At 38.2% G+C, this 15,690-nt stretch overlaps 1 protein-coding gene across 4 annotated transcripts in view; it reads right to left on the bottom strand.

The window, feature by feature from the left end:
* The window catches only part of sbno2 (strawberry notch homolog 2 (Drosophila)), an 89,270-nt gene that overhangs the window by 22,974 nt on the left and 50,606 nt on the right, over positions 1-15,690 (bottom strand). For 3 of the 4 annotated variants that reach the window (XM_015395296.1, XM_015395297.1, XM_015395298.1), the window contains one exon: positions 9-188. In XM_015395296.1, the coding sequence (XP_015250782.1) occupies positions 9-188 (180 nt within the window). Of the gene's footprint in view, positions 1-8; positions 189-13,975; positions 14,340-15,690 lie in introns of those variants that run through there. The other variant, XM_015395299.1, reaches the window with a different exon arrangement.

Genomic DNA, 15,690 nt, shown 5'->3' with positions numbered 1-15,690 from the left:
CCACTGACCTCTAAGTGGCTCTGTGCTTGTGTGGTGGCGGTACTAGTGTTGGTGTTAATGTCCCAGATGGAGGGCAGTGGTTCCTGGGGGTTAGCGCTGATGTAGGGCGTGGTATCAGCGTACTCGGACAGTGAGTCCGCCGGAGAGGAGAACAGAGAGGTCGAGAGGTCATCAATGCAGGACAGGTCCTGAAGACGAGAGAGAGGAAGGAGGCGTTTATTCCAACATGGACAGAGATTATCAATGAGAATAACATGTCAACAGGTCAAAGCAAACAGATGAAGACAGGGGGAAGCAGTGTGTCCTCCGCCATCAAAGCAAAACGAGTTCAATTAAAGATTAATTTTAGCTTGGCAGGGTATGACTCATGATGGGTCCCAGTTGGAAACTTTTCTATTTTTTTTTTTTTTTTCAGATCAGCTAATGCATCACCATATGCCATGCTAATATAGCTGCTGTCATCAAAATTGAGGCCAGGGGAGGTGCAGAAATAACAAAAGCTGTTAAAATGGTAACTGTTTTGTTTTGGACACTTTGAGATGCGTCTATTATTTAGGCTGAGACAGATCAAGTGAGAGCAACATTATAAGCTGGTAACAGGAAGGCTGTATGGAGTGGATTAAAGTTGTTTAGTTTGGATCTTTGAGCATTTAATCTCTTGTTATTTATCGATTATAGTGGATATGGAAAATATCTCATTAGTAAAAGGCTCTACATTAATGTGTTGGCTAAAAATAGATGTTAAATAATATAAAAACAAATGTCTGCAAAACAATTTGTCTTTTGACTTTTGTCTTGACATGTTGGCAAAGTTCAGTTTACTAAAATGTTCAGTGCCTTCGTCTCCGCTCCTAATGTTCACAGAACAATAACTAGAAAAAAGATTTTCAATGGCTCCCCTATATCTTGTTCTATTAAAGCTCTTAAAACTAAATTGTAACCAAACTTTGTAAGAAGAGCTGAAGGAAAATCAAACTCTAATTGGTTCCTCTTTAAACACGTGTCCACATGCAGATATATGAGAATGACCACAGGGAGCAGAAAAGAAGGAGCCTTGCACAATGAGCCCTTGTGTGTCATTTCACCTCTGGCTGCCTTGCAGTTCAACCTCCAATCATATCCTTTCCAAAGCCTTTTTTTTGGCCACATTCACACCAAAACCCCCAGAGATGTATAAACATAGATGTGTGCATGTGTCGGGGCGGTTAAAGGTCTGCTAAGCTGTTTTTAGAAATTGATCTTTACGATCGAGCCAATGAGACTGTTTAGTCCATGAGAGGAACTTGATCAAATAGTACTTCTACTGTTTGCTCTGAACGATGCAAGGAAATTCCCACACCAACCGTTCCATAAACTTAACAAATGCAAGCATTATAAGGTTTTGTAAATAATTGGCTATCACAAACTGCAGGATATCATTGTGATTATTGTGCTGAAGGGAGCAATGCACCACTTCCTGTGAGCTCATGTGATTTCATGAGAGCCAAGATGTAAACAAAATGGAGACTCTTGTGAAACAACTTAACTTATCTTAACTTTTCAGAGGGAGAGTGAAAAACAAACCAGAAAGATTCTAGTTGAGACATGAAGATAAAAAAAAAAAAGAAAATGGCCAGGGAAGAGGAGAGCGATGTACAGCCTTTAGCCAGAAAATGGAGAGGAGAATCAGTCAGTCTGTTTGAATCAGTAATGGCTTGCTAATATTTGTTTAAAGGGCTAAAACGTTCCCTGATGCTTGACAAGTATCCAGCTGCTAGTCGATTATGACCTTTGTGATTTTAAAACTAAAAACATGTTTGATGTTATTGACGGTGCTCCACTTGTAAACAGTGGGACAGAGTAGTAGTATCATTATGCTGTGGGGATGTTTTTTTTCCCAATCTGAGTCTTGGGTTGTTGTGAGGGACTAATCCAACCCTTCAAAAACGTTAAAATATCACATTTACATTAGTGGGACCTAATATTAGCTCTCCATCTAGCCACTAAGCTGTAATGCCATGTAATGGTGTTTATAGCTTTTAAGTGTTCTGGTAGCTCTCGATTTAGTTAAGTACTTCTGAACCTTATGGTTCTCTATGATCAGAGGTGTCCTCTAACAAAGTACAAGTACTTTTACGTATCCTTACTTAAGTAGAAATTGTGGCTATCTGGAGTAAATATTTGTTAGATAACTTTTTACTTCTACTCCTTATATTGTTTAGCAATTACAGTATCTCTACTTATACTCCTTACATTTAAAATAGACTTGTTAGTGGGTTTCATGTAAGCTCATTTTCGTTATAGCCTATTTGTATTTTTTATATATATATATATATATAATTTGTTTCTTTCAGACAATTAACTTCTTTATGGTTGGACTGCCCGAACATGTTGTTCACCACAAACCAAAATAAATAAATTGTCAAGATTATGCAAAGATAAATTTGACACGGTTTCCATAGTTATAAAATTAAAAAAATTAAGTATAAGGAAGTTATCATCCAGAATTGTAGAAAAATGTTCCTTTAATAGGGTAGTGCAGCAACCAGTATAAAGTTTAAAGCATCGCTCCTGAACTTTTCTTCCTGCATTACTTTTACTGTTATACTTTAAGTAGTTTTAAAAAATTGCACACACTTTTACTTGAGTAAAAAGATTTAATTGATACTGTACCTTCTACAGAAGTGTTTTTAAAAAGTAGGATTTAAACTTTTACTTGAGTACGGTAATAAACATTAATACTTTTCACACCTCTGTTTATGACATAAAATTCATTATAGATATACGTATACGTCTTTGCTAGTATTGTAAGTGATGGTGCTAAATTCTCTGTATTGTTTTCTGCAAAATAACCTTAAATGGCTTTAAAGACAGGATGAAGAATTAAAATCTCTAGAGACAGTGATGGGTGGTCATACTGAATCACTTCTAACAATCTGCTGGTAAGAAGGTAGTAGGATGCTGTCATAGTTGCTTGTTCGATGTAACTCAGTTCGTCAGAATTGTTTCACATTCCTGAGAAGAGGAAACCTCGAGCTCTACATGCCAACATGACAACGTCATGCTGAAATGGGACAGATAAGGTGATATGGAGAAAGGAGATGAAGAGCCCAGGATAAACATTGTGTGGCTTTTACATGTAGCTTTCATATGGGAGAGAAAAGCCTCAGTTTTAGGTGTTTTCTGATGACCGGTATGGTTTCTACATCATTTCATCACCATTTTTTCCCCTGTCTTTTATTTTACTGGGTTCACTTCCTGAGGGCAAGACCAGACATGAAAGCTGCTGGAACACTACAGGGTTGGTCTGTCAAGGATATCACCGGGTGGTACCAGAGCAGCTTTTGTGTTAAAACATAGGACTAATCTATGCAGCCTGTTAGGTTCTACCCATCTCCTGTCCATGGATTTAAATTAATCTCATTATTAATCTCACATTTCATCCCTATCTTTGTTGGCAGCCACTCCTTGCACTTTAAATGCAGAAGAAGAAGAGTTTAATAAAGAATAGGGTAACTCAATTTAATTCAAAAATACTTAAATAATCCCAAAGGGAAATTAAATATCTTTAGAAATTGGAATTAAAATCAAATATTAACAAAGAACTACAGATTATAAATAATCAAAATAACAGCAGGGTTAAAACTGAACCACGCATACCACAAGTTTCTGCTGAGGGAAACCTCCATTCTATGACTGCTGTCGCTGTCAGTATGACGACCGTTGGCAGTAAAGTCATTACAGATTCCAGTCATTCTTCTGTGTACAGCTCTGTTATTAATTCAGCCAACTTGAGAAATCAGAGATTTGCAGCAGGAGACGTCCAAATTTGAGTGTCATGCTAATCGGGTTGTGCAGCCGGGTGTGACAGAGACAGCAGTGTTTGCCCCGCCGCAGGCTCGTACCCAGGACTACTTCATTTACTGCTCCTGTGAGTGGGCCCTGCCAAGCAAAGATAAGGCCTGAATTCCAACTGGCCCGATGCTAATCTGTCTGCTTCCATAGCACACAGCTTGCAGTCATCTAACTTATAATCCTTCCTTTCCTTCTCTGTCATCCTTTTTTTTTTTTTTTTCTTTTTGTGCTGTGCACAAAATTCATGACCTGCAAATATATGCAAATGTTTTTTTCGTTGTTGCTTTCTGGGAAGTAACTCTGTTTGAAAGCCTAACGAATAGGTCCAGTTGAATGTGCCTGGAAGCCCATAGACACGTTTTCTTGTTTTTTCTCCTCTCATTTGTTCGCTCTGTAGTCTGGCCTTTTACTCGTTTCTTTTCTATTTTAGTTTCTCCTCTATTGTGTATTTTCAAGCCACCAGCATTAACCAGCGCCGTTTTTCATACAGATCCATCACTGGGGAAAAACATGTCCATGAACGCAGCACTTTCCAAGTGCTACCACCACTCATCTGCTTGCTGATGATTAACGCCTGCACACACAGACAAGAACAAGTTTCCCCTGCTTGCAAGATACTTGCAAAGCTGCAGTTTTTTTTTTTTTGGCTGTGAAAGAAGGTGCAGTTTATCAGCTCTAAGAATCAGAGGTGGATCATAAATCTTCATATTAAGAGTTTGATTACTGTGAAGCTGCTGGATGTCTTGTGCACAAATGGTCCCAAACACTTTGCAATTCACAAATAACATGTGGATTGTCAAAAAGGGGAGAAGGATTATTCTTTTTAGCTGATGGTTCTTCGTCATATTGGGCTGGAGAATGTTTTTGCAGCTTTTGAGAGGTCATAAAAAATGATTTGACTTAATTAGTTTTAACTTATAACAAACCTACAATTTAAATAATTACTACAAGGCAAATTCACAGGCCAGTTGGATGAATCATGTGTCTTAATAAGACCTTTGTTTCTAATGACTGAATGGTGACCTATTTAGGAGCCTTAGAACAACAGGGTCCTCAGCTTGAATCCTGCCCAGTGCCTCACTGTATAGACTTTGGATGCCCCCCTCTGCATGCATGTCTCTAAAGCCTCTTTTCCACTGAAAATAGCAGGTTAACGTGTGTTTTTCAAACTTGGGTTGACCCGCTTACAATCAGCATTTGGTTCCCTTTCCACTGATAAAAAAAAGGTGGTCTAACCTCCCCTAGAAGCTGAGTGGTCTGTGTCCCAAGTCGTTTAACCTGTTTAACCCGGTAGACACGCGTCGGTGAGCTGTTCCCACTGCCACTAAAAGCCGATTGTTCCCGATTGTTTAAACGGGTTTTACGGCCTGTAGGAATGGGCTCTATGTCATTCTGTGATGACCTGCCCAGAGTTCACCCTGTCTCTCACCCAACAACTCCTGGATAAGGATTTAGTAGTCATAATAAAAACAAAGGATGGCTGAATGGATAACTGACAACATCAAAGAAAAGAAAAAAACTTTATTCATGCGCCCCTCCCCCCTTTTAGTCTGCTTCATAACTAATGTGGTGGAGGTATGAAGTAATACGTGTAACACTCTGTAAAAACTTACTGCTTTGCTATAGTAGACAGAATGTAACCGTCTTTAGAAGCTGTTTTAAATCAAAGAAACAAAGTATCAACTTGCAGAAAAAGTAGGTTCAAATGAAATAAAAGATCAAGATAAATATCTATGAAAAAAAAGATAAAAGGGTCGTAAAAAAATCTAAAGCTAGGCTTGATTGTAATATTTCTGAGGTACATTTTTCCACAATTAATTGTATACTCTCTATATTACAGTTGAATTGCTTTTATTTATTATTTTCGGTAAAAGAATAAAAGCAAATCTATGTAGAACTTCTACATATGCAATCTTATTTTAAAATTCATACAACATTTACTATTGGAAATCATTTCTAAATGTTTAGTTTAATCTATAGATGTTCAGATAATGTTACCTGTGGTACACCACTTTCCTTATTTTAGTTAAAAAAAAGTTAACTCAGCTAACAAAGACAATGAATGTGAACCAAACTGGGAGCCCTCCCAGTTGCTATGGGAGAAGCTGTCTCTCGTTCCTCGTACAGTGACACAGATATGACATAGCGCTGATAAGCTCAGCTGCTGCCTTAAATGGAAATACTGCAGCTCTAATTTCTTACAATGCTTTTCCAAACCTTCATTCCAATCTAGTTCTCCTTCCTATCAGAGAAAAAAAAAATACTTTGGCATTTTAGAATTTACAGTTTAGCAAATAAAAACGGTGCTTTCATCCTCCTTGGAGATATAAAAGATATATTTTTTCAGGGACGTCACTACCAATTCCCAAGAGATCATTATCTCAAAATACTTGCAGCTTATATACTGAAAAATCATAGTTTTCCTTCAGTTTTTTGCTAAATAAAGCAGAAACTTTGTTTATTTTGTGTTAAGAGTCCTTAGAATATCGAATCTGAATCAGTCAGGATCAGTATCAGCAGATCAGATCTCACAGAAAACAGGAAATCTGTACCAGAAAACCCCTGATTGGTGAATCTCTAGCTCTACTCAATAAAAGCTACAATCCTCTTGAATGTTTAGGAAAGTGGACCTCAGGTAGGGACCAATGTTTATCAGTTCTGTGCCACACCCTGTTAAACTCAGTGACCTGGTTCAGTGCAGGGCCAAAGTGTGAGGTTTGAGCTCAGGCCGTACCAGGCCAGGCCAGGGCTTTCCCCTCCTACACACTGCCAGCTAGGCTGCTTTTACAAGGCCAGGAAACAACTCACCAATGCCACCCCCTTTCCCCCTGCACACCCACTCTGAGAAGCATACACACTCTGAACACACACTTACAGTGACCTCAGCATGCAGTCTGTACACACAACATCCCCAAACACTTTAATCCAACGTGCTCTGTTTGTTCTTCCCTCTGGTGTTTTGGGTTTTCTTCATGTTTGTTCTTCCAGAGTGTTTTGTCACAGCAGCACCATCTATCAAACCTGACACTTATTATCTCTAAATTCAGTAGAAAATAGTGGCTGAGAGAACAGCAACAGAGACAGGGGATGTGAGTTAAACTTGTCTGGTCATGAGATCGATATCTACAAATGCAGCAGAAAAGTAGCAGCAGTTTGCGATGTAGGCGAGTCGAGACTTTGAAAGCAAGCTGGGTAGGCGCCCCGATATCTCATCTGCAGGTTTCTGCGGTTTCTCTGTGTGTGTTTGTGCGGGGTGGCTGAACACAGGGCTGTAATATGTCCCACACTGCCCCCTACGGCTAACTGCTGAAACTGCTCCTGTCCTGGGCTCCCTCCAGCTTTTGACCTTGGCTATTCAGTCCTCAAACCTGAACTGATGGATTGTGTGTCTGTGTGTCTCTTCATGAAGTGAGTTTGGTCTAAGGAACAGAAGTAGTTTTTCTCCTCTGGTTTTCTGTCAGGATCAGGCTACACTCAGCTGTCCACACAGCTCTATCATCTCTGGTCGGTTCAAACCTTTTAGGATGGCACCAACCTTTACAGGTAATAAACACCTGTTTGTCTCTGGGAATGTTGTGTTCGGAGTGATACAGAGATTTAGTTTTCAACCACAGATAGCATTTTCAGCACACCTGATTTCCAGAGGTGACTGATGAACAGGATTGTGCTAAACTGGAATCGTCTGAGTCAGGTGTGTTAAAGCTAAAACCTGCAGGACACCTATGCTTGAAGACTGATGTCGGAAAACCCTTTTCTAACATTTCATTAAAGGAGTCTGGCTGCTTCTCTATTGATCCTGCCAGTTTTTGGATGATGGACTCACAATGATGCATCAGACATCCAAAGCTAACTCTGATCTAGTCTTCTTTGTTTTTTATACCAAAACTTTCATGCATGTTCCTTGATCTACATAATTTGGTTTATTGTTTAAAGTTCTCTAAGAAACACTCGGGTTAATTCTAAAATGGAAAAAAAATGTGGAGTCTAAAGCAGCTGGTTAAGTAGATTTTATTTTAGGGTATTAGACTAAAGGAGGAGGAATAGATTTAAATGTCAAGGTTTTACTTTATTCATGTATTAAACTATCCTTTCCCTTCTTCCACTTAACAATTATTTGCGATTCTCCATAAAATTTCAATAAAAGGCAACAGATTTTGCAGATATTTCTAAGGAAATTGTTTAGAAGTTGGAGATAAATGAGTTCTGAGCGAAGCTGGAAAGTTGAGACCAGTTGTGCCAACATGCTGCTTTTGGTTAACTTGAGAGCTAAACTAATGGCGTGTGGCCTTCTTCACTGAAAAAGTTTCCTGGATGGTATGAATCATCTTTGATGTGACAGAAATCAGGTTTTCCTGCGATGGGCCCAAAGAGCCAGGCTGTCTGGCAGCTACTGTTTCATTTTTTTTTTTCTTTTTTGGCCAAAACAATTCATTTTGTTCAAAGACTTGAATATCTTCCACAGCCAACAAAAAGACATCATTTTAGCAACTTCAGAGCTAAAACAAATTCTAAATGTCATCACATTTTACCAGAAATATTTTCTTTGACTGAAACACAGGAATAATGAGTGGTTTTGAAGTTTCATTTTTTAAACTTCTCAACAGTAAGAAGTCCACCTAATAGTGTTATTAAGTGACACACAGTGAGTCGGGTCAGGGTGTCCCAGACCATTGAAGTCATATACCCAGTCCAACAACCTCCTGACAAGCAGGCCTTCATGCAGTGCCAAGTTTTAAACAGAAAACCAGAGAAAGCTTGCTGCTTACATTCCTCCTGGGAATTTTCCACTGTTTTCAAATGTTCTGGAAAATAAAATGAAGCTTGTCAAGTGTCCCTATGAGCAGCAGCCTGACAAAGCAAGTTCAAAGACCAGTGCTGCAAGTTTTGTCAACAGAAGAGCCTGAACGCAGTATGGCATGCCTCTTTTGCATTTAATCAGCTCAGCAAAAATCTTTAGGGTAATTACATGAAAATCCTGATACCAACAACTTTTCCGAGGTCTCTAGGAACAATGAAATCAGATATCCTGTTCCAGAAGTTGCATTCAACAAATACAGAAGATACTCTGTTGTTTTAAACTTCTATAAAAGTCATTAAGAATATAAATGAGACTAATTGTAGATAAATGAAAAAATGACCAATTTTGGTCTATCAGATGCTATAACAAAAATTAAATGTGATTTATAGTGTATTATATAAAAGCACTTTAGAAATTTGAATATCAACCAGCAACACAGGTTTCACATAATAACAGGATAACAGAAAGGAAAAACGCTAATTTCTCCTACAAACACATATCCACAATGTTCCTACTAGGCAAGAGGGAAGGACTGGAGGATAAACTGTATGCAGCTGCAACATGGAGACACATAAATGGGATAAATTATGGGATTTCTCAATTAACAATGTTGTCTCAGCAATCTGAAATGTGAACGTTGACAAGAACAATGTTTTTCTAGATTTTTGAAACTTTTACGAGTAAGATCTGATTCCTGAGTATTAGGAATGCGTTCCCAATGTGGCTATAAGATGTACGAATGTTTATGAATAGATTTGGATATTTCCATCCAACTGTAACTGTGAATAAATATAAAGGATTTTTGTATTATCGTTTGACACTGTCTTCAATTTTATTTCCTACCCGTAAGACTGTTTCGTTTTTGTTTAGAAATATTACATTAGATCATCTGAAACAGTGAAAAGAAATCACTTTATTTTTAAAACCAACGTTAAGGGCGTATTTAAAGCTCACAGGCAGAAATTGCTAGAAACGTGGATCGCATGTTCCTTTAATGCACTGGGTTTTCAGACAGTGAAGAAAACTCATGTTCTTCCTCTGGCAAAGCAAACCATGTAGCGTCAGGAACGGATGCTGCAAAATAAAAAAGTAGACCGAAACGAGGCAGCACAGGAAAAAAAAAAACATTCTGTAGCGGATTTGGTTTGGCCAAGAGGAAGTCACCCACAAAAAGGAACTTTAAGAGGAGAGAGATTTAAATCCTTACCTAAGGAATACAAAGATAAGACATGCTGCAAAGCAGGCAAGGGATTATGCTCCTGCAAGCCTGATAAAAATGGCTACTGAAAAGAAATAAATGTACTGAATTCCACATTTACGGTAAACCAAGTTTGACCTTGCAGCTAGACGGATGAAAACATCCCAAGAATGTTTCGTGTGGATTCCTTTATCTGACATCACAACAAACAGACATCAGGGTTCATATTTACAAAGAGCTTTTCTAATAAAGTCACAGTTGATGATTCCTACGACACATCTTTATATTTAAACAGTGAACAGAACAGCTAAGAAATATGACCAACTGTAGCCAAAAATAACAAAGTCAAGTCAGTTTTCTCTGAGTCTGCTTCACTTTGGAAAATATTAACTCAGTGCAGATGAAAAAAGGAAAAGACAACCTGTGTACATTTGTCTGCGTCTGGTAAGAGCAAGAGAGCTGACAGAAGTGGAGGTGAGAAGAGTGTAGAAGTGATAAAGACAGAGGCAAGCATGACATTTTAAAAGAGCACGCAACACAAACTATTGCAGAGCAGGGGTGACATTTACTACATGTGACAGAGAAAACAGAGAAGACTGTAAACAAACAGATATAAAAATAATTGGTATTTCCGTTTGATATGAGACAAAGCTTAGAATAAAGCTGCAGCATATTCTAACACAAAATCCTGAGCTATCTCTATAGTTATGCTGCTATAGGCCCAGACGGCTGGAGGACATAGGGACGCCTTTTTCTTCATTCTGCGTCATTCTATCTCTACTCTCCCACTCTGCAGAATCTGTTAGTTTAATCTCTAATATTCTGCACTCTCTGATTTATCTCAGAATAGCTTTGCCTTTGAGTCAATGCAATGCAATCAACTGATTTTCCTTACATAGAAAACGAATCAATTTGACTGTATGATCTGGTTAAACTGTAAAGTGCCTTGAGATTACATATGTTGTGAATTGGAGCTATAGAAATAAACTGAATTGAATTTAATTAAAACTTGTTAAAAATCTAGCTTTTGAGGAAATGGATTAAATAAGAGAAACACAATTTATTGCAGTCAGTTTCCATTTGACATCTATCAGGGAACTCTTTATTAATTAGCCATGACTCCATATTTTTCTGACTTATGAATAGGAGTTAACAGGGAAACCCATTTCTTTTAGCCAATTTTTTAATTTCTTGTAAAAACAACCAAAAAATGAGCACAAGAAAAGACTGAAAGAAAATAGCAACAGGACTGTAGTTGCCCATATCTGCGGTCTGAGCAATAACTGGAGCAAACCTGATCCAAGGTCATGTCACCACAGAGAAACGAGTGGAGGGGAAGGCAGACAGCAGCAGAGAGGCACATTTTGGGGTCGCAGAATATAATAAGCCTACTTTATAGTTATTTGTTTTGGTTTTTTTTCCTTTTACAAATGCTCTTTTTAAGTAGGAAAGAAATATAAGATTTAACATGAAATGAATATGAACAGGTCAGTCTCAGTTATTACCTGAAATAACCCTAAAACCAGGACTTGTAACCTCCATGTACCCAACACCCACATTTTTACACACCTGTGGTCAAAGGATCACTTTCTCAGAGTGACTCAGAGCTGCGAGCTCAGTGCCCGTAAATGCAGACCCAGGTGACAGCCAAGAATCAGATGAAAAGGAGCAAAGATTCTCTTTTACAAGCCGATGACGGCTGGACGTTGGCTCTGAGTCAAACCTTAAAGGTTTTATCCCTGGCAGAGTTGCAGGACAGCAGGTTAAAGAGCAAAACAGTAAAAAAAAAACAAAAAAAAAAACAGATTTGTTTTAGACTTTAAAATACTGTCATCCGGGTCAAACTAAAGTGTGAAACATCCTACTTAGAAGTCAATGAATGTGGGAGCTCTAGAGACAAATGAAGCTTTTAAACTGATATTCTAGAAAAACACAGATAATTTTAGTTCTGTTTCCAGGTTTAATTCTAATGCCAACTACAGAGTAGAAAAAAAAGAAAACATCACAGATAAACGCTCAAATAATGTCTGGATTCTGACACTTTCATAGCAGCTTTCTTCTCTTGCTGTCCAGTAATAATTATCATAAAGTAGTTCACTGAACCTAAAACCACCTCCAAGTATTCAGAAATCAAATCTGCTGTTTAGGTTTAAGACACCGGAGCACCGTCCTCTAATCCTGCACACAAAGCAAGGTTACAGCGATGAAAAGTTTCTTGACAGAATAAAAATACGGCTTAGTTTGCACCAATCCTCCTGACTTCTTTCTTTCAGACCCCTCCCCAACCCCCCACCCAATGGCTCTCACTCATCTTCTCCATTATTGTTTATGCACTTCCCGTAAGCTGCACGCACAGGGTCATGCTTGAGGTTTTGATGTTATACCAGGAAACCAACAGCATGTGCCCACCTAGAGAATTTACCCACTACAACCCAATCTACCCATTACTTTTAAGATAGAGATGAAGACAATTTTAGAGAATATAACATGAACTTCTAAGGAAGAGATTAGATTGTAGCCGACTATAAGATAAAATTTTTAATTAGAAAGAGATAATATTGTTGATATGCTCAAAGTTGATTTAAGGTACTTTTCTTTTATGGAGCATGTAAAGAAAATGTAATGAAGAGGAAATAAAGTCAAATTGGAGATAATCAAATTAAAGATGACAGAGTGAGGCTACAAATTCACTTTTAAACATTTTTTTCTGGAGGAGATTAGTCAATAACTTTTTTTCCAGAGTTAAGTGGAAACAGGCTCAGCAATGTTTGCCCATACAAATCAGAAGATGACATGAAATGCCATCTAAGTGTCGGATGATGCTGTTATAAAAAAATAAAAATAAAAAAAGACATAAAAGCAAAGGCGTACATTAACAGTTGATCAGAAAATCAACAGTGCAATTGAGCCTGAGAAAGTATCAGGTTGTAGCACTTACTGTAAGGAAGCTAGGAACAAGGCAGCTAATTATTTATCAGAGTTCCTGGTTTGGATTGAAGGATCTAAACCGATCAGAGGAGTTGACAGGACAGAGTCCAGCCACCAAGAGATCTAACCTAATTCAGTAAATTACAGGCTAACCTTCACTCAGCACTTTTAACTCTTTTAAGTAAATGTTTTTGGTTTTAAAACCAATAATACAAAATGTGTGTTCTTTTTCACAGGAAGTAAACCAACATCCAACACTGAAAAAATAATGCAACTGCTTTCAGCATTTACTTAATCATATTCAGTTACTTTAACACATTTGCTTTGTGTCCTACCCTGCTAAAATGAAATAACTGTGTTTAAGTAACTAAATATGATTAAGTAAATGCATTCTTTTTTTCTGTAAAGCTTCAGATGTCTAACATTAGGCATGTCTAACATTAGGCATGTTTTTTGCCGTGATGTACTTCTCTTATGTTTTCTGGGATGAAAAAACAAAAACAGATAAGGATGAATTCACTGATATCTGTAATATTGTGTACTTTATTTCAAAATGCTGTAAATGACTGAAAGCTTTATTAACCTATATAATTAAAAAAAAAAAAACAAAAAAAAACACAAGTAACAGAGCTTACCGGCTGCTGCAGCTTTCTATTAGTCTAATGACACAATTTTTTTTTTTTGTCTTTTTTTTCTTTTCATTAGAGACATTTTTGGATTTGTTAAAAAATATTTTTGGTGTAAAAAAAATAGCAACTTGGAAAAAACTGGCGATTATAAAAAGCAAATATCTTTCAGTGTACAATGAATCGTAAGTGGCTTCAAAATAACAGACTTAAGGTGATCATTAAAATCTAGTAGAAATAAAGAAACTTTTGCCATGTCCAGACATGTTCCAGCTGTACTATACTATACTACGGTATGTGCATTTCTGATGAAAACTATATTTATGAAAGGTACAGACATATTATACAGACTGAGAAGAAATCCTCACTCAGCCCTGTGAGCATAAGGAAGTATTTTCACAATTAATTTAAGGAAGTCGAAATTACCAACACATGCATTCATTAATAATAAGCTTCTTAAATGTCGCTTTCTAAAAAAACACATTAAAAACTATTTACTCAAGCAGTTCAACAGAAGACATGTTAAATACACAGTGACTCAGTAAACTTCATAGAGATTGCCAGAAAAAAAGAAGCCAGCAGAACCCGTACCTTAGGAAGCGGGCGTCCCAGCTGAGCATATAATTTAGTCCAGAGCTGCATGAGAGACATGGGTCCAACCGCTACGGTACGGGGAGAGTGAAAATATACACAACATAGGCTCCTGGTTCACCTCAACTCCTTGAATCCTCCAGCCGCTTCCATGAGGAAGCCAAAGAGCTGCTGACCACCTCACAGCTGGTGGGTTACCACCTCATATTGGACCCTGACTGCTCCTTCCTGTAGTAACACAGACATCTGCCACAACCCTCACACAGCTTTGCTTGCCCAGACAGACACTCGGATGTCCTCACAGATGGAGACACGAGCACGCCTAAAACATGCTTCCTGCTGTCAGGTATTTGCAAACAGGGCTCACTGATAGTGATTGTGGACTAGTTTCTTTCTGTGTAGAAAGGTGGTGGGAGAGCGAGCGAGTGAGCGAGCAAGGGAGGGGTGGGGTGGGGAGGGAAGGGAGGAGGGGAGGAGCTTTCAGGAAATGATGCTTTTGTTGGTAAGTGACTAGAGTTACTGGCAGTCAGGCCCATTTTACTGTACATGGTGTAACTCAACCGCATTTGTAGTGTAAACAGTGTTGCGCTGTGGAGCTGGCCGCTCCTCACACAGCGCCGCTTACTGCAATGTTTAATGGGCCTGGACCACCATTTAATGATCATTTTATTTAGAGACTGACTCCCTACTAGACTGGGCACCTGCTTTTTGTTTCTTTGTTTTGTCTGCAATATTCAATTTCATGTCTGCTGCTCTCGCAACAACAATTAATTAGAATGTCATTTTCCATCTTTAACTCAGAGGCAATTATTGCCTGATTAGGCTAATAAGGAAGGTGAGCCTCTCACGAGCATCTGAATGCAAACCCAAAGTGCAGATTTGATTTAATGATAAGTCTGTTAACATATTTTATCATTACTAAAACCCTATGATCAAAGAGCACAAGACTTGAAAAGTTAGTTTCTAAAGATTCTAAACACCCTCAAATTGTGAATGAAACAAGTCAAGCATGAGTTGCAAGTGTCCTCAGCACAGGCAGTTCTGCAGACCTCAGCAAAAGCACAATAACAGACAAATCCGTTATCATATAAGGTCATTCCCGCTTACTGGAACTGAGGGCGTATCTATAAACGACTTACAGGTGCACAAAGGCTTTTTCAGGGAAACTTTTTTTTTTTTTTTTTTGCAAACTGAAAAATTCAACAAATCCAACATGCTGATGATGATATGTCAGGTTTGCTTGATGGGGAAAAGATAACAACTGTTTCAGAAGCTCATAAATGATCATTTCAAATAAGGTAATTCATCTCTTTCATGCAGGAGTCAGCTTCCAGGAACAAATGATATCAAGCAGTGACGGGGAGGTCCTGTAATGTCCATCTCTGTTAGACAGCAGAGGAGTCAGACTTTATAGAGGCAGAGTGGCGCCTGTCCGTGGTGTCATCATCGCATGAGTGGGAATCCTCTGGCTAGTGTCTATCGGAGTATGTGGATGTAGATATGTGTGTTTGGTGGAGCATCGAGGGCCATCAGGGAACACTGAATCACTGCTGATAAGATTACTGAGAATCAAACCCCCAAAACGCTCACTTTATTGTATTAAAGAAAAAAAAGAATAGATGATATGATCAATGTTAAAAGGGAAGAATGAAAGGCATCTAAAAGGGCATTGTAGATTTTTAGGATTTAAAAACAAAACTCTGTGGCTTTTTTAC

The sequence above is a fragment of the Cyprinodon variegatus genome, unplaced genomic scaffold (assembly GCF_000732505.1).
Source record: "Cyprinodon variegatus isolate N-32 unplaced genomic scaffold, C_variegatus-1.0 Scaffold735, whole genome shotgun sequence".
Taxonomy (NCBI): Eukaryota; Metazoa; Chordata; class Actinopteri; order Cyprinodontiformes; family Cyprinodontidae; genus Cyprinodon; species Cyprinodon variegatus.
The sequence above is the reverse complement of the archived record's forward strand: the minus strand, read 5'-3'. Positions and strand labels throughout refer to the sequence as shown.